Genomic DNA, 23,297 nt, shown 5'->3' on the forward strand with positions numbered 1-23,297 from the left:
ACTGTTTCTGGCCACTGAAGAAAAAAAAATATCATTGATTTTGGTGTAGTAAGACCAAAGTAGATAAACATTGCTTTCCCAATTTGAAAAACAGATTTTTCATCTCCTCCCCCTGTAGCACTTACCTGTGGAAGTATATAATATGAAGTGAGAATGAGGTTGCTGTGCTTAAAAACATTTAATGTTTACTTTACAGTAGTCATGTGTTTTTTTTTTTAAGTTACAAATTATCATCAAAGAGTCAAAAGTACTATTCTTTTAGAAAAGCTGTATTTTCAACAAAGAAAAGGCAAAAATGTTATCATGTTAAATCCAATAAATTAATTTGCAGATATGTGTTGTTATTAACACTTGGAAGTGCATCTACAGATCCATATCAACTACGGGGAGCCATTCTGAACTGCTATGATGACATAATGGTGTTATTGACTTCAGACATTTGTTATTTAAGAATTTATACTTGTGATTCAATGAAAGGCTTGTTAACTGAGAAGATTGTTACCACTAGAGGGCTCAAAATTGCTGTGTGATTTTATGTATGTATGTATAGGTGAATGTATATATACATATATACACACAAGATGCCTGCTGTCATCATATGTTTTATTAAGATGACACATGATCAGAGTTTATTTTTTCATAGATGACTTCCATTGAATATAATACCGTGTTGCAGAACCTATAATGCCAAGCATTTTGTTTGATTTTCCTTGGGAATTCTTAGAGGTTCTAAATAAATAAAATGTTCCTGGAAAGCTGACTGTTTTCTTTCACTACTGTGACAATTGTAATGAAGAAATATATGGCTTTTAATTATTTTTAAGTAATGCATAATCTTTGGACATTGTACAGCCCAGTTCCTCTACAGTATAATGATGTAATAATAAATACAGTTCAAAAGTTAATTATCATAATCTCTTCAGTTATACTTGACTTATACAAGGATTTGAGGTATCAACATTTCCTAAATACCAGAAAAATTGTACTTTAGTGAAAGAAATCTGCTCAAGAAACCAATAGTCCAAACCCAATGAAATTTCATATTATTGTGATTAACGATGATACATGTTGCTGTAGGAATAGAAACACTGACTCCAAAGCATTTTGTAGAAATGTATTGCTTTACATAATACTCAATTTTGAATAGATCATCCTTGTAATTTTATTTTATTTTTCTGTATAAAAAGTTGTGGAAAAGCACAGGAAAACACAAGATACTCATTTTTGGCACTTCAGTGTTTTGATTGTCTGGGAAAAAATGTGTTGAATATGATTGTGTATATATATAAAGTGAGTGAGGATTTGCATAACTGAACCAAATCTTTCAAACTTTGATACAAAATAGCTTCTTTGCATTTGGCTGCACTACCTGTGTTTATTGCTTACACTATTACTAGTACAGTTGGATACTAAGATTCAGTAAAGCTTTAACATATTCATTTTCAAGCATCATCATGTTATGTGTGTTTTCCTTAATTGTTAAAAGTACTACCAGCTGTTTCACCTTCATAAAACAGTAAATTGTCCAAAAGTGCAATAAATTAATTGGAAAAAATTAATTTTTAGACTAAACAGTTAAGTGGGCAGGAAATACAATTCTATTGCCATGTACACTTAGATAAACTTTAAAAGTAGATCTTATTATAGTCCTATTTTCATGACACATTTACTTTAAAATGATAAACATGTTTAACTAAACCAAATTAATTTCGCTTTAAGAATTTTAACTCTTGCATGAATATGTCTCATTATCTGGAGAAAAGAAATGATGTCCAACTCATTAAATCCAGATCAGGTGAACATAATCTAATCCTATTTTGCAGTGGATTTCCTCCATCAAGTTTTAGGCATTTTATCAGCCAAAATAGTCAGTCTTCATATGCGCTCTCTTTCATGAGTCAAGAAAGTTCTCATTGTTGCTGCATTTGCTTAGGTAGAGCCTCCTTAATATGGTTTATTTGAGATATCATTTGATACAAATAAAGATGGAAGAGGCAGGTTCTTAAATTTTAGTTTCACTATATTACTTTTAACCTGTTGGAAACACGTTTGAAAAGTCATGGCAATCCAGTGAAGTCCCCAGTGACTGGAAAAGGGGAAACTTAACCTCCATTTTCAAAAAGAGGAAAAAAAAAGAAGACATAGGGAACTACAGGCCAGTCAGTCTCACCTCTGTGCCTCACAAGATCGTGGAGCAGATCCTCCTGGAAACTATTCTAAGGCATGTGGAAAATTAAAGAGGTGATTGGTGACAGCCAACATGGCTTCACTAAGGGCATAATGTGCTTGATAAATGTGGTGGCCTCATATGATGGGGTTTACAGCATTGGTGGATAGGGGAAGAGCATCATCTACTTGGACTTGTGGAAAGCATTTGACATTGTCCCGCATGATATCCTTGTCTCTAAATTGAAGAGACATGGATTTGATGGATGGGCCACTTGGTGAATAAGGACTTGTCTTGATGGTCACACTGAAAGAGTTGCAGTCACAGGCTGGGTATGAATGGATTGAGGGCAGTCCTGTGGAGGACTTGGGGTGTTGGTTGACGAGAAGCTCAATATGAGCTGGCAATGTGTGCCAGCAGCGAGAAAGCCAACTGTATCCTGGGCTGCATCAAAAGAAGCGTGGCCAGCAGGTTGAGGGAGGTGATTCTTCTCCTCTACTCTGCTCTCGTGTGACCCTACCTGAAGTACTGTGTTCACCTTTGGGCCCCCAACGTAAGAAGGACATAGAAGTATTAGAACAAGTCCATAGGAGGGTCACAAAGATGATAAAGGGGCTGGAGCACCTGTCCTACAAGGACAGGCTCAGAGAGCTGGGGTTATTTACCCTAGAGAAGAGAAGGCTCTGGGAAGACTTCACAGTGGCCTTCCAGAATCTAAAGGGTTCAAGAAAGCCTACAAGAAAGCTGGGGAGAGACTAGTCATCAGGATAGGGCTAGTGATAGGATGAGGGCTAATGGCTTTAAACCAAAAGAGGGTAGATTTAGATTAGGCATTAGGAAGAAATTCTTTACTCAGAGGACAGTGAGACACTGAAACAGGTTGCCCAGAGAAGCTGTGGATACCCCATCCCTGGAAGTGTTCAAAGCCACGTTGGATGGGGCTTTGGGCAATATGGTCTAGTGGGAGGCAGGGGGGGCTGGAATTAGATGATCTTGACGGTTCCTTCCAACTCAAACCATTCTATGATTCTATTCCTCTAACAATGAGCTTTGAGGTGGAATGGGATAGAATAGTTCACAAACATAACATCGCTGCCATGACATCCTATCAAGTTAAAAAATACTAGGCATTAACCAACGTTAACTGGCAAAACTGGCAAATAGAAGCTATCAGACTGAACACATCTTTTTATAAAGTTTATTAGACAAATAAATACGGGTTTGAAGGGATTAAAACCCTTTGTTATAAACACATACAAAGATTAGAGTTCATTTCCATTTTAAATACTTACTAACAGGCATACCAAGTGGGGTAAACATGTAGGACAAGATCCCAGGGCTCAGGATTACAGGGATCTAACAGCAGTCAATCCAAAGCAATGACAGCATGCGACAGAGGCAGGAGGTCCACTTATAAATATCTTTGTTGTAAGACATGATGAATCTATAAGCACTGTTGCTAATATGCACAACAATCCTGTGTCTGTATTTTGTGATTTGTATTTTATTTATTGTATTTTATTTTGTATTTTGTGATTTCACTTACAGTGAACAATTTCTGATTCAACATATGAATTTCTCTGTTCCACCGCAAACAACTTAAACCTCTAAATTAAAATAAGAACAAAAAGAATATAAATATTTGTAACTTTTGAAACAGAAGTCTTCCTACTTGACTAGAATATGAAACACAAAATACTCCATAGAAAATTTACAGGAAAAAAAATCAGGCTTCTTTTATTTTTTTATTAAATATTATATATATATATAATATACATATAACATGCAGCTTTTCATAACACTATGTTTATATCTTTTTCTCTTCAACATACACAGTATCTGTATAAAACTTTTTCACCTTAACTTGTGATCTTTAATTATTGGAATGTGCGTCTTTAGTTTTCACCTTTGTAACTGCCCAAATTTTTAATTAAATACCAGCCATTTTGTTTATATATAATTTATTAGAAATTATACATTATATATTCCAACACACTACATATATTTATTCCTGTTCTATATCCCTACATATATGTATGCCAAATTAATTCAAATTGCCCATCACTAGAATATGAATAGACTCTCTTATGGCATGAGAGCTTTGCAGTTCACTTTAATATCTTCTGTATAATTTCCTTCCTCTCTCTACTTATTTTTCCCCCAAGTATTTTGTATTGAATGACTTAAGACCTCTGGAAATCAATAGAACTGTTTGCATCCAGTAGGTCCATGGACTTCTATTGTCAGTCTGGAGGGTTTCCAAAAAAAAAAAAACAAAAAAGAAAAAAAATTCTAAACATAATATACATATGTGGAACATTGAAAGCAATACATAACTTTTCTGGAAAATGCTTAAAAGTCCACATATTCAAAAATTTTATCAGGGCTGCAATAGAAAGGTTCCCTTTGATTTATGGTATGTTTGGATGAGATTTGGTGGCCTAAATCTGCAATATTGAAGCAATGCATCTCTTTCCCATTGAATTAAAGACAAATGAATCATTAATTCAGCAAGGTAGATGAACACTTTTTTTTTTTCTTTTAAGCATGTAAATTTTTCCATGTTGGTTGAATTTAAAGTCATACATCAACTTACATGCATGCCAATTTCATGATACAGCTCTTTGTGAAACATAAATCAAAATAATATATATTTTGCAACTAACATTAAAATTATAAAGTGACTTCATAGATTAAAAGTAATTAAAGTGAAAGTGGTCTCATATTTTGGTACCTTTTCATGGTTCCAGTTCTGCTTTCACTGAAATAAAATTATAAAATGAATAAACCTCCAAAGTAAATCGTAATTTGCCACCATGTCCTTTTGGCTCAAAATGGTAACTAAATAATTTAGATAGTCTTGTACTACTGATGAGCTCTGTTTTAACCTCACTGCACTAAGGAATACTCTTTGTCTCAAATAGGCAGCATTACAACTAATCCCTATGTTTTTCTTGGACCAGATAGTCTTTGTGCTGCTGATATACAGTTACGTTTTTATGGCAAACAGTGAGGTTATGTGCCAAATCATTCTGACCAATTTATCCTTACAGTAATTTTTATGTGTTTACGCTTCCCCACTAGGAGAATTTTCAATTCAGGGGTATTTTGAAATGGGTGATTTCATGTAGACAGAAATATAAAGCACCGGAACCATTAAATTTTGTTGGTGGAATAGAATAATTTAAGAACAAACTCTAACGTATTTGCTAAACCTTAGGGAAGAATCAGCTGAAGCTCCCAATGTAAACTTGTATTCTTGAAGCTAGTAACTGTTGCCTAAAATCACTCTGTGCTGAAAATTAATTTGTAATCTATTGGCGTATGGATTTTTATAAACTAAGTCTTTAAAAAGAATTTTTAAAGATCACTAGATCTCTTTTAGGAACTTTTCCTATTGCAATGATATTAGAGATGTGACTTTTATTACCATTCCATTGGAAAAAAACCTACTGCTATGCTAATATTAAACTTGTAAAAGGATTACTTTTGCTGAAATAGATTATTATTTGGAAAGTTGATTACAAATTATACTGGTAAAAATGTATTTTTTGTTGGCGGTTAACATAAGTGAGTTTGCTAGTATAATTTTACCAGCATATACTTGTTTTTAATGGTCTCAAGTAATATAGGTATTTGGAGTGAGTGAAATGAACATTGCAACTCAGTTTTTACTACATAGTTGAATGCAAATCATTAAACAGAAAAATCAGTACCTTTGTCTGCACTGTATCATTCTTGTTTTTCCTTTGTCCCCTGTGCAACATGCTTTCTTCCTCCCTTTCCATTCCATTTTCAGCAAGATTTCTGATCTTTTCCACTAAAATAACTCTAATTGTCAACTGAACTTTAGTAAATTTCTAGGCAAAAATCATGAATAAGGTGTGTCATAAGACTATATTTAAAATTATTACCTGTTTTCACTAGTTTTAATTTATGAGTCTAACCAAGACCATATTAGCCTCTTTGAGAGCCTCTCTGAGAGTATGACTGCGCTCTAACAGAGATGCCCTTGCAACCACTTAGGGGTTGCTGCATTATTTCAGTTCTCTCAGTTCATGGGAAGTGGTGTAGTATTGCAGAGGACCAAGCCTGACAACAAAATCAAAGAAACTGATTTTTCTGTTAATATTTCTGTTTCGTCTTTCATTTATCCTAAAGTGCCAAAAATTCAAATAAGTAAGACGGTTAGTGATGGGTGGGAAAAATGTTACATAAAATAGCAATGCTGCAATACCGATTCTAGTAACAGAGATTAAAAACAAGTATGCTGATTCCCTGAACAAATACCCTATTTTCCATTCACCAGTTAGATGAATACATCCTGTAGTATCTGGAGTGATAGCTGGCTGTCATGCTTCACCAACATTCTTCTGTAATACAGTGCTAAGAGGTACGCAATCAATACCACCGCAAGCTGATGTAAACTACACAAAGTGATCCTGCTGTTTCTCACGTACTATGTTACATCAGTGTTTCATTACAATGGCAAGTACCAGTTTCAATCCCTGAATTATCTATTTCAGTATTTGAAAAATAAACAAACTGGCAAGGAGAATACTACTATTGGAAAGCACTTTAAATCATGTCTTCAGTTTCCTTCATTCTAAGAAATAAAAGGTCTTACTGTACAGCAAGATCACCATGGAGATGTCTTTTGGGGAAAATTGTCTAGCCACTGGAGTTTCATGGATCGTGCCCTGATCCTAGTCAATTCCTTGTGAGGGATGAAAAATGATCTTGTCCTGAGGTTACCTTATTTTTCACACTGACATCTGAGGAGGTCCTCACGTAACCCCAAAGTAGAAAGAACACAAGAATAGCTTATAAAACAGATTTTCATCTGTAGGAATTAAGAATTTTGATGAATATTGTGGAGAAGGAAGCAGGTGATCCCTCTACCAAGACATCAGAAACAGCCATTGGTTTCCTACACACACTCTTTCCTTCCACTTGTAAGCAGAGAATTTTTGCTAATATATTCATGTTATGATAAATAGCATGGTCAAATTATTACTTCTTTGAAGTTACCATCCTCAGTTTATTGGAAAAGAAAGCTCCTATGCAGTAATGGTTTACAGTATAAAAGGGTTTAGCAGCTCTCTTCTCTGCTCTTTTCTGTGAGGAATAAAACTGTTAATACTTTACTACTAGTTCAACAGTGCATATAATACAGCCGTGGATAATAAAGGGAATATAAATATTGGAAAACAGATAATCAGGTCCCTTTCTGTCTAAATGAGAGATGTTTAGCTTTTTCCCCTAGCTCTGGGTTTGATCTTCCTAAGATTAACATTGCTGTAATCTAGAAATTCCACTGAAACTTAAAAATATTTACTGATAATTCAGTATTTAAACAAAAAAAATTGGATAGCTTAATCAAGAATGATAATAGTGTAACTGTTAGACCATCAAAGAAAACAATTCATAAACAGAAAGCCGAAGTTAAAGACTTGAAAGAGAAAATTATATTTTGAGTTCGGAACTAACTGTAGTTTTAGTGCAGCAGAGGTTTGCCAGGCATCACAGCAATCATTCGGTAATGAAAAACTCCCAGTAATAATGGCATTATTTTGGATAAAGACCAAACCTGTTTTCTTTTACCTAAGTTGGATGTTTAAGAGGTATTATTATTCAATTTAATGATTATTGGGCTCTGACATGTTTCCTATAAGGGGAAAAACAAACTGTTCATTCTATTTGCCAGAGGAGAAGTATCCATCACCTCTAAAAGAAACAGAAGGTTGAGTTTGGTTCCTAAGGTGGTCACTGAACCACTAAAATGTGAATCAGTCCCTAATACTGCTCACATTAATTCCTTTGATTCACATATTTTGATGCTCAGTGGAGTTTAACCGATTAGGAGGTGTTTACTACAACTTTAGCCCAGTTATCCTGTGAATTTCTATTTGTTAAAATACATATTTAATTATTTTGGTTTATGCTTATTCCTAATCCCTTTCCTTTCTAAGGACTGCTCTCATGCCTGTGGAAGAGTTTAGTATGAACACAACCACCCACACCACCACCAGCCAAGAACGTTCTTAGAAATAAGGCTGGCAAATTGAACTTGTATTCCATACTACCACTGAACTAACTCTTCCTGAAGCTATAGAATATATTAGCTGGTGGGAGATAAAGAAATAGGAAAATGAATCAAGATGCCAGAACTGAACATTGGTTAGATATGCCAGTCTAGAGCTGATTGAAAAAGAAACACTGATCAGCAGATGAGAGAGTGGGGAAAAAAAATGCTGATAATTATTTATTTTTTCCATTGGTTCTTTCTCCATAGAAATCATGGCAGAGTGGGAACAAAGCTGTAGCACAAGCCTCCGCAGCTATTTCCACTGCTACTTCAGACCACAAAAAATGCAGGAGGCTGAGAGTACCGCAGAGTAGTGGGGTTGTTTGCGAATTTCTTAGGACCCATTTCATTCCCCACCACCCATGAAAAAAACCACAGCTTGCAAAAACTACCTGTGACCTCTGCCGCTAGAGGGCTGCGCTTTCTGCCATATGCCCGAGACCTCACTATCCCTGCTCCAGGCAGGTTACTGGCTGTCACAGGCGGTGCGTTCATAGGCGTGTTCTGAAGCGTATCTGTAGTAACTAATAACCTTGTTAATATTAAATTAATAGTTGCTGAAATGTTAATTATATGCAGCTATTTGCTTAGTTAAATAGAACCACTACTAAGAAACTAGCTGAGAGGGTAGTTCTACAGCTTTAGTTAAATTCTTCAAAACCTGTAAGTCTATAAAGAGCCTACTTATAGGTACCAGAAAATAAATAAATAAATAAATAAAAACCTTGTCTTAGTGGGACTGGGAGATAACGTATCAAGAAATTATTAAACAAAAGACATTCTGTAAAGACAAGGGGAGGCACTTGTCAGACAGCTGTTCGTGAAGAAACAGACTAACACAGGACAGACATCTGCTGAGTCTGAAGAAATTAGGTTTCAGGATTACCATTTTCCTCTGAGCTTACGGAAGAGAGATACACAACACACACACTGCTTATCACATTAAAACCTTTTTTATTCCACACTTCAATATTCCTGTTGTTAGGATGAAACAATACTTTTGTTTAAAGAATGCAATCAACTAAATGTTTTATAAGCTAATTGGAGCTCCCAAAGGGAAGGCTTGCAGGTGCTGAATCCAATCAGATCTGCCACATAATTAAAATTGGTGTGGGGGGCACAGTAAAACAGATGTGGTCTTAAAACAAGAGAATTGTTTGATTCCACGTTACTACAGATGAATGGGGCATGTTCTGTGAGATAAAGGGAGCAGTGTTATAATTTGTACAGTTCTGCTGCGGAAATTAACTAAAGATGGCTTCACTCGAACATTATTGTTTTTTATTTTTGTCTTCAAGATTTTCTGTCTGTCATTTGCTCAGTTTACGAATAAAAAGAGCTCCGTAAGACTGATGACCCTTCACACTGGACCCGAGATTCTCAAGTCATGCCATGCTCTTTCTGGCTCAAATACTAATTAAAATTCTTCAACTGGAACTTAGTAAAGAAAATGGAAGAGCCAGAACAGTCCCCAGCTTGCTGTACCATAATTGTGTCAGCAACTGCCAAGGTAACAGAAGCCTAAAATTGTATTTCAGTCAGTAAACTAAGCAATTATGAGTCAGAGTATCTTAGATACAAAGGGTACATGATGAGTAGGAAAGTTCCACTTTTATCCAATATTTTTACTGACCATACATGCTATCAGCTTGTTACTGAAACTGCTGCATCTGTTTCATCTGCCTGGGAGGCTAGATACTGCATTCCTGAGACACAATTCCCAAAGAAGTCATTGAAAGTTTCCTATTTACAACGCTGGATTGGCTTCTTAATTTGTGAATGCTTTTGGGCAGGAGTCTGTTCAGATGTTAAAGTGCCCACGTATTAATATCCTATAGCATATTAGCTATCTGGCTCATAATTTATAAGGATTTATAAGGGGATGTGCTGTATTATATATTATGCATGAAATTTGTATTTTAAGCTCTAAATATTGTTTTGGGCAGCATTAATGATAAGTGATTACTGAAACCAAGGCAGAGTCTCCCTGGGAACTCAGAATGGAAACTGGATTTCATCCACAAATAGTCGGGTTTTAAGCTCTCACTGTGAGAGGACTCAAGTCAGCAGCCATTCTGTACACATTTGTAGCAGTACGAATTTAGCACAGAGCGGGGTTTAATGCAATAAATGCGCGTTTCCGAATTTTGTACAGAACGGATGCTCTAGTGCTGACCGCTACAGCTATGCTTACACCACTCCGGTAATTTTTTCAAAGGCAACGAGTCGACTAAGCTGCAAGGAGTCGAGTAAAAATGCTCTTGCAGCACGGAGGCAGCCCCCCCCGAGCCCTGTCACCCCTTCCCTCCTAGCACCTTCCTTTAAGCTGAATCCTGTGAAATTTCTAAACGGGAACAGCCTTCGCTGCAGGGAAACGTCTTCGCCTTTCCCATTAAATATTTACGTAAGGAACGCGGCGCTGCGTCCCACAGCCCCGGCTTAGCCCAGCTGTCACGGCACGAAAATAATATCTTTATTATGCTTCGCCACAAGCCCGCAGCATACAGGCTGCCGCGTCCCAGGCCCCCAGCGCGGCGCTGCCGCTCCGCACCCCCCGGCCCGGAGGAGGACGGAGCCCGGCCCGGCCCGGCCCGGCTCTCTCCGCGCCTCCTCAGGCGATGGCAGCCGTCCTCCCCCGCAGCTGCGGGCCTATGAGGCGCTGCGCGTAACCCAGGTGACGCCGCATCACGGCGGGGACCCTCCCGGGGCGGGAAGCGGCCTGGCCTCCCCTCCCCTCCCTCCCCGCACGGCCTCCCCGCCGCCAGCCCCCACCCCCGCCGCAGCGGTTAAACCGCCCCCGCCTCCCCCCCCCCCCCCCCCAACGGCTCTTCCACTCGCGGCCCGCGATTGGCTGCGCACTTCAATCCCAACCTCTCTCTCTTTTGTTCCCATTGGCCAGATCTCCCGCCCGTCTTGCCGGTAAGCCCCGCCCTCCCTTTTATACCAGCCTTACACTCCCCCCCAACCCCGTCCACCCACTGCCTCCCCCTTCCCGGCCTGCCCCCCCCCCCCCCCCGCTCTAACCTCTCCTGCCTCGGGGGTTTCTGCGGCGCAGCCGAGGTCGGCGGGCCCGTGCCCGCGGCCGGCCGAGGCAGGCGGCTGCCGGGGCGTCCGAAGGAGGCGGCGGGGCTGGGGCTGGGGCGGGAGCGGAGCCCCGCCGCGCAGCCAGGGACGCCCCCAGACACACACTCACACACACACACACACACACTCACACCCCCGCGTCCCCCCGCCCCAGCCCGGCAGCGAGGGGGAGCATGAGAGCCCGGCAGCGGCGGGCAGCCCAGCCGCAGCGCTAGGGCAGGCAGGGAGCAGAGGGGGCTCGGAGGCGGCGTGAATCATCTCCCCCTCGCTCCCTCGCCCACCATTTACACCGCTCGCTCCCTCCCTCCCTCCTTCCCTCCTCCCGCTCCCCCTCCCTCCCCTTCCTTCTCTGTCTCACTCGTTCTCGCTCCCCTCCTCTCCTCTCCCACTCTCTCCCCTCCTCTCCTCTCCCACTCACTCTGTCCTCTCCTCCTCCCGTCTCACTCTTTTCACTCTCCCCCCTCCTCCTCCTCCCCTCTCCCCCTTTCTCTTCCCTCTCTCGCCCCCCTCGCTCCCCTGTCTCGCTTCTCCTCATCTCCTGACACTGCACTGCAGCTGCTCCTCCAGCCAGCGCTGCCCGCTTCCCTCCCTCCTCTCCTCTCCCTTCCCTCCCCCCGGGTGCCAGATAAACAAGGCGCGCAGCATCCTCGGCAGCCCCGAGCTTAGCTCTACATTTTCGAAAAGGACAAGAGAACGGGACGAGCCCCCTCCCCTCCTCCTCCTCCTTCTCCTCCTCCTCCTCCCCCTTCCTCCTCCTCCTCCTCCCCCTTCCCTCCCTGCCCCCCCACCACAGAAGGGAAGAGACAATTCTCCTCCGAGCAGCAGCAAACATGATGGCGGCAGCTCCCATCCAGCAGAACGGGACCCACACCGGGGTTCCCATAGACCTGGACCCGCCGGACTCCCGGAAAAGACCGCTGGAAGCCCCCCCCGAAGCCGGCAGCACCAAGAGGACCAACACGGGCGGTGGGTATAGCCTCCGTCACCTCCCCCCGCCCAGCCCACCCACCTCTCCTTCCCTCTCCCCTTCCCTACCTGCCTGCCTCCCCCTCACCCCCCCCCCCCCCCCCAAGCATTCCCATTTCTCTAATGTTATCATTCATCAAAATGGCGTCGGTTTTCAGCATCTACCGGGCTTTTTATTTAATATCCACGCCGGGGCTGCGGAGCCGTGACCCCGCGGCGGGGAGGGGGGCGCGCAGGGGGCTCCCGCAGCCCCCCTCGCCCTTTTCGCCAAGGGCTGGAAGGAGACGGCAGGCGCGCTTCCCTCCCTTCGCATCCTCCGGGTCACAAGTTGAATTTCAGCCTTGCCTTGCGTTTTTCCTCCTCCTCGGCCTCGCCGCTATTGTCAGCGTGTGTGTGTGCGCGGCGTTTGTTTGTCTGGCTGGGGGCGAGGGCTGGCTGGCGGAGGGGGGGAGCCGTCCCTCCGCCGGGGGGCTCGGCGGCTCGCATCCTGCCCTGCCCGGATGAGATGAGTTATAACGGGACCGGCATCGCCTCCCTTCCTTTGCGCTGGAGTCGTCATAACAATGCACCGAGGCAGAGGTGAATTCGTTTGCCCGATATTCAGAGCAGCGGGCTAACCGTGCGCAGAGCATCGCACGGCCGGCTACGTCCATATGGATGGGCACTATTGTCACACGCAGGCACTGCTTCAGGCGCTCCTAGTCGTGAATAAGAAAAGTGAGGTGAACTTGGATTGCTCCTCTTGCTTGGGAAAAAAAACCCAACAACTTCGTAGAACAGATTTCCTGATAAAAATCTTGATATTAAAGCAAATGGGACATGCTCATAATTACTGGGGAGAACCCAAGTCTGGGGAATGAACCAACCCTTATTCTCCTGCACTTTACACAGCCGGTTGCAGAAGGTTTCTCAGACTTCAGTGTCGCTGGATTTAGAATTGGGATGGTAGCACTGATGATTCTAAGGCCGATTCAGTTGTTGAATCAGACTGGGAATCCTTTTCATTTTTATTTTGTATTTTTCATTCATTCCATATATATTTTTCCTCATCCGATTGTGTGCTTTAACGGTAGTGGTGGATGGAGGACTGGTGTTGTCTCGTCACCTTTTAAGTGTATTTGAAATAAGTGACTTAGGCTTTTGATCAATTGGGAAAAATTCTTCTTAATGTCCTTTAATTAATGAGCTTAAAAGAGATCATTGTCGCTTAAGAAGTGCTAAAGGAATACATCAGGATTACTTAGGCAAGTGATTCCATCCGCACCATGTTGAGTTGTTTTCTTGGCAATGGCTGAAATGCTTGGAATAAAACCCCACATTTTGGGTGGGTTATTTGGTAGCAGAGTAGTCGTTTTGCTCACTTAAGAAGAATGCATGCAATAGCTAATTGCTATTCTCATGTGTTTGCTAATGACAAACAAATAGCCCATCAGAATTTACAATTCATTCCTTCTTAATTTTGGCATTTCTTTTGCAGTATTTTCAAGCAAGGTTGTAGTTGTCACTAGGCACGTTTTTGTGCAGGGCTTCATTTTTTTTAAAAGGGGTCCAGTCATTTCTGTGCTGTGGTTACCAGCGGAAAAATCGGAAAAGATCCACCTTTGAAATACAATTTTGATTTTATTCTTTTACAGAATTAAGGAATATATATGGATTCTGTAATCTGCTTAGAATAAATGTACGTATTGTAAAATGTCAAAGGCATAGTCCAAACGTGTCTTGCAGAATGACGCAACTGGTTAGATGTAAATGCACGAATTACTGGACGAGTTTAAAGATGTAACATTTTATTTGTGGGTCTGCGGGGGTGGGGAAGACCAAAGTTTTTAACCCGTATTAACCATGCGTATCTCAATTTTTCAGAGGATGGCCAATATTTTCTAAAGGTCCTCATACCTAGTTATGCTGCTGGATCTATAATTGGGAAGGGAGGACAGACAATTGTTCAGTTGCAGAAAGAGACTGGGGCCACCATCAAGCTGTCTAAATCCAAAGATTTTTACCCAGGTATGTGCAAAAATTAGCCAGTTCTTTATTTTTAAATCCCATGGGATGTATGTACATGTCATGTCAGTGTGTTTCAAATGTTAGCGACTAAGCATCCAGTGCTACTGGAAGCAATATTTATCAAAACAGTATGCTATGAAGTGCAACAGTGAATATAAATGTTCTGTCTTAGTTGGTGTATGAAATGAAATGGGTACTATCTAGTAATTGAACTGCTTGAAATATGTTTAAAGATGTTTGCAGTGTTTGAGAGAAAATCATAGGTATTTTCTGCTTGCTTTGCTTTTTAGTTAAAAAATAAAAAAATCGAGCTTTAAGGAACCAACTTGACAGCTGGCGTAAAAATAATTGTTTGTTTGAAGTTTCCAGACATTGTAATGACAATTAAGCTAGAACGAGTAAAATTGAGAGGCTGCCTCTTAAAGAATGGGCCATTTACTTTAAATCCATTATGTACCTTCTTTATGCCTCATTGCTTTGTTCACTGGCTCTGGAGTGAAGGAAAGAGGACAAGTGCTGCTCTTTAGATATTCTTTATATTATGTTTATCGTGATGGTGGAAGAAAACTCTATTATAAAAGTGAAATGCTTGGGACAAATAAAGATACAAGTATTTTGTATCAGCTGTATTTATGCACAAGAAACAGGTTTTTAATATTGGTGTATGACAACAATAATAAATATCTGAATTAGTATTTCTCCTTTAAGATTTCTAACCGGGGGGGGGGGGGGGTCTTACATAATGATACAAAAGATTTTAGCTTCTGCAATTAAATAATATTTTTTTCCTAAAGATAAACAAGGATTTTGTAATTGAACTGTGTTCTTGTAAATTCATGCAAAATAATAACGTAACTAATTCTCTTTTTGGTGTTTTGATTAATTTTGAAGAATAGCTGGTGGTTTAGAATTGAGCAGGTGTTACTGACTTTTCTGTTGGAAAAATGCGAGCTATTTTGCATTTGATCCAGTTTAACAAGATGACTGACTGAATCCTGTAAAACAGTGAAGGTAGTTGGTATGGGCGTAAACAGAACAGTAATGAGCTAGTGTTTAGCTTTTCCTGTCTTCTAACTTTAGTGTCAGGCAGAAGTGAATATTTTTTTATTAATAGAGAGATTGTGGTCTCTTTACAATGATGATTTTTGTTATGGAAATTTTAATGCACCTGTTGTATGTCTCCTTAATGAATGCAGTTTATAATACTCACATGACAAAGGTTAAAGTAATGTGTGTAGGTTTTCCTGTTGAAAGATACAGTTTGTAAACTGATGTCTTTGTGAGTTTTTTTTTCTTTTTTACTTTTCTTTCCCCTTTGAGAAAGTTAGCAAATAAGGTCCTTTATTTTGAAAGGTATGGTAGGGTGGAAAAAAAATCAATGTAGGATTGTGAAAACTCTTGGAAGAAATAAAAGCATTCAAAAGAGCCTGATTGCAGAATTAATAACATAATCTGCGTAAAGAGCCGCAATAGTGAATTAAATTCACTGTCAATAGATGAAAATGAAATAGATTTTCTGCATTATACATGAGGTGGTATCACATGCAAGGATGTTACAGAAAATTGGTGTTTATGAAGAATATTCCAAATACCAAATTACAAGCCTTTTCATTTTACTACAGTTTATTTACACTCTGTTGGAAAGGACGCTGCAAAGATTAGATCTTTTGTTCAGTACTCTAGCATATTTCTTCTGTTTTCTGATTAAATCAGAATTATATATTTCTTTGTGTAGCAAATTGTAAAGATGTAGCAGAGGAACCTTGGAAAAATAAAAATTAGCGATCTAGAATGACATGAGTAAAAATGTTTGCAACAAACACGTTCTCTCTTAAAATCAGTAATAGTAATAATGTGAATAACTAGGGCAGTGAGGCTCAATCAGTTTCAGTGTAACAGGTGCAAATGAACTTCCAGTTTGACTTTAGACAGTCTGCTTTGAGTTTGCAGCCATGTCATATTGCAAATGAGTGTTTTAAAGAAGTTTGTGACTGATACCTGCTAAAGGATGGCGCAGGTCTGAGAAATGGACTCCCTTGTGGCTAGCTCTTGTTAGTCTTTCTGTTTGCGTATGACCACAAGCCCATGGAATTTTCGGAGGTCCTGGCATTCCCTAAGCTGATCACTTTTGGGTTTCTTCCAGACCCTCATGCTCGTACAGCATTAGGGAAGATGAACTTTGTGCAATAGCTAATATAAATATATGGTTTATTTTTCTTACAGAGTTTCAAAACCAATTATTCTGGTTTCATAGTAGAAGTTGCTTACTCTGTTCTATTTATGCATATGACTAGAAATGCGATTAATGTACATTTCGTTATGGAATGTTCGCTCACTGAAGTTTCTGTGAAACTTTTTCCTTTTTCCAAAAAAGTTTTAGCACAGTCTGAGTAAGTTGCTGTTTGGAAAGTAGAAAGTTGGTTGTAATACAGAAGTCACGCGTAGTTCCTATGATCTAATAGTGTTCTTTCTTTTTTCTGTGATATAGGACTTCAGTATGCAGACTGATTTCTGTTGGAATTAATTTTGTGCATCAAAAGGTGACATAATTACTGAAGAATTATATGGCAGCTCTAATTAGAAGACATTGAAGGAAAAAAATCAGCCTTTCACTGAACATTTTAGTTCACAAAATAGGAAACACTACATAAATGCATTACTGTCCACTAGAGTTTTATTTTTGGAGTACACAGCTTATTGTTCTCTTTTCAGGTTACCAGCTGACTTTTTCTAATTGTTTGGACTTCTGCAATTTAAGCTTGGGTATTGTGCTTAAATTATTCCCAATTCCTTTCTGTTCAGTCTTGTCCCTATATTTGTGGAAATGAAGTTAGACTGTCAAAAATACGCCCTATTTGTAAAATAATAGGTGCTGATTTCTTCTGCAGGGAAGTATAGTGTGTGTATTGACTAGCGAGTTCTGGTCCAAAACTTAAGTACTGACATAGCCATTCTGCTTTAGTATTGATAAAGTGAGCTCATAAAGTGGCCCTTCTGCGGACCTATGTTTATGTATGGTTGTATTTTGAACAATACGGAAGTTAGTATTTTTGTTGTATTAAGCTCTCATTGTTTTATCTGTTCTTCCATTCTGAATTGTAGCGAGCCCTGGACTGAAAACTACTGTGGACATATGTATTTTTTTCCATTGTGAATGCTGGCGCGCACTCGCTTTCTCTCTCGCTCTGTCAGCGCTCCCCCCCAAGTCTCTCACTCACACACACGCACACAAAATTGTTACATCGCATCACGTTGTTTATCTTGCAACAGGATCTTGCCTGATCTGAACTTGGTGCTTGAGTGAATTTGAGCTCGGTCAGTGTTTTTTAATTTATTGGAATATGAAGTCATATGTGTACTTAAATTAGATCATATTAAGAGCAGAGATTAATAAAAACATAATTAAATGGGGATAAGGTTTTACTGCTTTTAACAATAGAATAGCTGTGTTGTTTTTGTAACAGATTTCTAATTAGTAATATTCTCTAAATATTTGGAGAATACAGAAGGTCAGAGTTTCCTTCCCCTGCCTCATATAGAGAGTGTATGAAATGTTGTGTGTCTGTTATGTTTTTACAGTGACTTGTATTTGAGATGTTTTGTGTTTGAATGTCTGCTTTTTTTTGAAACATTAATGAATTCTGGGGGATTGTCTACCAAATTTTCATGCATGTGTCCTTTGGAAAATTATATTATTCTGACTCCTACAAAACCTTCCAATTTTTTCAAACATACAACTAACCAGAAGAATTTATAATTAAGCTCACTTTCTCGCGTCATTACTTCTATTGAACAGTTAGGGAGGGGAAAGGTATAATATATCAAGCTTGGTTCACCATTATTTTCTTTATTTAGGAATTAGTACGGCAGTTCATTAACTACAGAAAATAATCTGAAGTCTTGTAGTGAAAGGAATCAGTTTTAAAAATCAACACTTGAAATAATGTCAGTGAAATATTATCTTTCAGCTATGGAGGAGAATAAAAAATAAAGGAGAAATAAGACAGCTAAAAGCTAGGTTGGAGTTAGCAATCTGTTGTCATGGTTCCTTGGAGGTGGTTGTCATATGTCAGTAAATGCATCCCAATTTTATTCTTGGTATTTCTCGTTTTTCAAGATACTGACATGGGCTAAATAGAGACTTCATAAATATAAATGTAAGATTTTAAGATTCTGTTGTAAACATTTACTGATATGAGCAACTGCTGGGATAAAGGAACTGGGGAGGTGACTAAATAATGAGTAGAGATTTCAGAGGTGGATTCTTTACAAACCTACATAGCTCTAAAGGAGCTGTAATTACTGATCTTTCTACTAGGAAAAAAAAAAGACAACAGAAAAAACCCCAAGTGTTGATTGCCAGCTGTTCGGAGAGATAATTCTCAGTTGGACAGTTGTCAGTTGCCTAGTTACTGGAACAGAATAAAAAAAGTTAGCTTGTTAGACTGCAGATCTTTAGTACACTTTACATTTAAAAGGAAGCTGAAACTGACTATGTAACTTCATCTAATCTTGAGATTGTTACGTATCTAATTTGCCCCAGTGTGAATTTAGCAGCTTCTCATTTGACAGGTTTAGAAAAAATTTGAGAAGTTTAGGTAGAAATTTTACACTGATGTTTATGTTTGAGTGAATAAACTTTTACTTGGTAAATAACTCTGTGGTTTGCAAGAAAGTGCTGTGTCTTTCTCTAGTGTAAGAAGGTAAGAAGTAGTAAGAAGGTGTAAAACAGCTTGATAGATTTGAAATGATTAGTTAACCTTAATAAAAGGTACTTCTTATATGTGCACTTGTTTGGTAAAGTGAAGGACAGCTGTGGTTGTCACAAGGAAATACTGTTTTCTATCAAGTTCAGCTTTTCTGTATTTGTTTTTCTCACTGTAGTCTTCAATGGAGTTGAGAAAATAAATGATTCTCAATAGGTAAGAAAGCGTATATGTAGACAAATGTGCTTCTAGTGACAATATTACATATTTACTTCTTGATTAAATTGAGGTTTCTGCAAAGCAGAAAATTCTGCATTCCTTAAGTGTATCTATGTTATGGACTTGTAAATTCTGGGGGAAAAAGAATTAAGAAAAATAGCAGAAGTCTATAAAAACTAATAATTTAAAATTTCCCCTTTTCACAAATTTTTAAGTTTCTGTACAAGACTTCAAGACTGAAGATAGTGTTTTTGTAGACAGATCAAAGTTTTAATAGATGTGTTTGGAGCATAGGTCTTGGAGCTAATATTTAGAAAATATAATTAGGAAATGTCTGAATCTTGTAATTGTTTTCTGTTTGTCCCTTACGCAGTAAAAGAAAAATTTTATTTTTTTTTCTTGGAGGCTATATCCTGTAGCAATCAATACCTTTCTCAAATGCCGTGATATTGTTAGTTCATTAATCAACAGCGTTAACTCCAGATACTTTACTCTGTAGTTTACCAGGGAATTTATTTAATCAGTGATCAGTAGCTTTTTGGCTAGGAAACGAGACCTTGGATTTACTAAATTTGTCAGACCAGCTATTAGAAATAGAGCATAGAGGGATTTGGGAGGAGGGCTTGTGCCTGATTGCTGTCTCATTTCCGTCTTTGGATACAGCTCTAGCATAAAGTTAAGCAACATCTGTACAGATTTGACTGACAAACATCTCTCTGGGATTCGTCATTGCATCCTGCAGCAGGTGCAGTCAGCTTTTCAGTCCATCTTAAAAAGAGGTTAGTTTGTTTTTTAACACGTCGGCTGGCCAGCAGGAGTTAATGACCTGGTGAGGAGTATGGTAGTTGTCAGTTGTCCAGTGCTGGAATGCTGCAGGTAATTGGGCTGGACTGGTGAGGGCTGTGGCAGCGTGCTTCTCACGTTGCACTGCAGCTGCTCTTGGTCTTAATTAATCTGACCCTCGGCGGCTGCAGTGCCATGGTATAAAGCGCAACGCGTACTAGAAATGGAAAAGCTTCGTTTTGAGTCTTGCTGATGGCCATGTTTCTGGGTAGGCCTTTCGGTTTTCTAATTGGATTTGTTTGATACTAGCCTAAAATCCGTATTGTGCTTCAACTTAAAACTGTAATATGTTTTTCCTATATCAAATATCTGTGGAATAATGAAGCTGTTAAACATATTAGTGAAATGTCACTGTTACAATGTACTTACAAAAATATTTGTGTTTATTCTGACAACAAATACAATTGTCTGTAAATGAAAATAGCTATGGTGTTCAAGCAAATGGAGTGGGAGGAGAGTAAATAAAATTAAACGCTTAATGGCAAATTACCTTTACTTCTGTTTCACTTTGAACAAGCCTTTTATATTTGTGTCTGGTATTAATTTATTGTGTACTGTAGTATGCTTTGGATTAGGCTACACTAGTTGCTAGTATTGGCTAGATCAGTATTGTGATGCTTTTGAGGATTTGTAGCAGTGTGGAAACGTGAAATTGGAATTTGGTATTTGGCAGTCAGAATAAATCAATGTGTACATGTGCAAGTCTGTTAATTTACTATAGAGATAACTACTATCTTGCCTGCATGACACAGCTTTAGGAAACTATCAGGTTCCTTATATTTATCCTGGTGTTCAGGGCCCTTCTGTCGTTCCATCCCCCAAAGGAAATACCAAATCAGAGTTTAGCCTAGAGTGTTACACTACAGATGTATAAGAACTCTATTTCATCCTATTTTTCTTTTGATTCTGGAAGTATCTGCATCCCAAATTGGGATAATAAGGATTAGCTATGTAGCTTGTATTGTAAGTGAAAGAAGTGATCATTAGGATATTCTGTGTTTAAATTTTCCCTGTATTTAGTAGAAATGTTAAATGGTTTTAAAGCATAATAAAATGTCAGCTATCTAAATTCTCCCCATCCCCCCATATTGACATGTTTTCACTATAATGTATTTGATAACTAATTATGGTTGCGTCTGATTGGGGTTTACTTAGTATTAAACGTTCTGTTCTTGTTGATTATAGCCAAGCATTAACATTCATTTGGAGGCACTTAACTGGTGTGATTGAAATGTCAGTTTAAGGCAGTATTTGGAAACATGTCTGTGGAAGTCAGATCCCAACTGTACAATGCTAGGATGCCATTGTGACTTTTGAACGTGAATTTGTCATTCTTCACTTCAGCTGGTTATGAGCGATACCATTATGCATTGGTTATCTTGACTTCTGAATTGCAATAAGTTTCATGTAAAGTTGAAGTACTCTCTGTGATCGATGGGCAAAATTAAGCCACCACGAAAGGCCAGAGAACATAGGTTGATGTGTGAAGTAACTGATGTAAGTAACCAGCTGTGTGACCAGATAAACTATTCCTTCAAGTGTTATTAGAGACCGGGTTCAAAGTTACATAGTGGTAATATGAACAACGTTGGGGTCAGTTGTCTTAGTCCCTTCTAAGTGAGGAGGACAGATAGTTGTCAGTATATGTAGATGAAACTGATTATGTAACATTAGTGTTTGTTAGATTTAAAGAAGCATGAATCTCAGACAGAATTTCGTATTTGCCTCGTCTTGTAGGTTTTGATTGTGAAAAGACTAAACACCTGTTTTTCCATCATTGATCTCTCACTGCATCCTGCAGGGCCTGTCATCTCAGCATTGACAGGATCAGATGAAAAATACAATCGATGTGTTGACATTTTTTTGAGAATCACTCAGGTAAGATTACTTGTTATACAGAACTACAGTGAAATTCATGGCTGCTGCTAATGTTTCACAAGTTGGAGCCTTTGCATTCTCAATCATTAAATTAGATACTGAGGTTCTCTGCATGTTCCCTTGTTTCTATTTTAAAAGCACTTTTTGTGCCTTGCTCAGTGCCGTTTAACTCTCTTGTAATTTCCCACATAAAGAGCTTCACACATTTGTACTCTTTTCCCCCACTTCATAGAGTGACACCTGTTTGCTTGAATCAAGAACCATAGTGCACACCTCCAGAATTCTTGGAAGATTTTACATGTACATGTATTTTGTTTTATTTTGAAGTGTGACTTTAGTTCTTTTTAAAGAGCCTTCATTGGCAAAATAGGGAAAAATATTCTCTGTAGAGAACCAGATAATCAGAGGCAGCAGCAATTTATCGTTTTCCTAATTTATTCTAAGCTCTCATTTTTCAAACTATATGTGAAAAATCACAAATATTTAACTGGATATAGAACTATGGAGTCTCTCTTCAGTCAAAATTATTGAAAATATTTATATAAAATGATGCATTAAACAAGTACGAAGTGGCAGATGTCCATTTAGCTGGCTTCATTGAGTGTCCAGTATGTATATGCATAAACTATACCAGATTGTGTTCCCAAAGAGTTAGGCAGTGAATTTACATCATGGCATGGAAGGGGGAGGAAAGACCAGTTGGGCCATATGCCAGATTGGAGCTTGATCTAGCTGAGGTTTACATTTTGTCCCGGTCTGTAATCTGGTGTTTCTGGAGTGTAGATAGGATAGTGTATAGTAGCAGCAGTTCAGGTGTTCCAGTGGATACTGTTCTAGCAGCGGTATTGAGCTGGAGTTATAGTATGTTAATGTTTGTAATGTGGTAGCTTACCACTGCTTTTCCTGAGGAAGACAAAAAAAAAAAAAAAAAAAAGGCGGCTTTTTAGCAGTTTGTTGTCCTGGCTTTGAAGAGAATTTCTGTGGAACAAAAGAGGCTCTTCCGGCGTTTTGTCAGTGCAGATTTTCAAAGGTTTGCAACAAAGCGCTGCTACTGGATGCCGTAAAGTTTTATAAAAATGATTTATTGCAGTACGTGATAGATACAGAACATGTATGGGGTTTATTTTCTGTCCTGCATGTGTGTGCACACTTCATTGTATGTCTTCTACTTACTGTATTAGATGGACACTTGGCAACTCTGACAATCTAAAATAAAAATTGGATTTCCCAGAAACTCCTTATGATTGTATCACTTCCTAACTTCTGAGTCTTCTACAGTGAGGTGTAGCACACTTTAAATCTGCTAGTTTTTGTTGGGATTACTCTTCTTCAAGCATAT

The 23,297-nt window shown here is 39.0% G+C and overlaps 1 protein-coding gene and 1 long non-coding RNA gene across 13 annotated transcripts in view; one reads left to right on the forward strand and one right to left on the reverse strand.

Annotated features, from left to right (window-relative positions):
* LOC308195691 overlaps window positions 1–23,297 on the reverse strand; it is a 767,404-nt gene that overhangs the window by 377,365 nt on the left and 366,742 nt on the right. The gene's annotated exons all lie outside the window — the stretch shown is intronic.
* The window catches only part of NOVA1 (NOVA alternative splicing regulator 1), a 157,293-nt gene continuing 145,292 nt past the window's right edge, over window positions 11,297–23,297 (forward strand). For 3 of the 11 annotated variants that reach the window (XM_080593548.1, XM_080593559.1, XM_080593554.1), the window contains exons 1-2: window positions 14,176–14,312; window positions 21,882–21,958. Coding sequence is in view for 4 of the 11 variants with exons in the window: in XM_080593552.1 (XP_080449678.1) it covers window positions 12,170–12,305; window positions 14,169–14,312 (280 nt within the window). In the remaining 7 variants the exon portion in view is untranslated. Of the gene's footprint in view, window positions 12,306–14,168; window positions 14,313–21,881; window positions 21,959–23,297 lie in introns of those variants that run through there. The other 8 variants (XM_080593551.1, XM_080593550.1, XM_080593557.1 and 5 more) reach the window with 7 other exon arrangements.

This window comes from Anser brachyrhynchus (genome assembly GCF_964034855.1).
Source record: "Anser brachyrhynchus genome assembly, chromosome: 5".
In the NCBI taxonomy this organism is placed as follows: Eukaryota; Metazoa; Chordata; class Aves; order Anseriformes; family Anatidae; genus Anser; species Anser brachyrhynchus.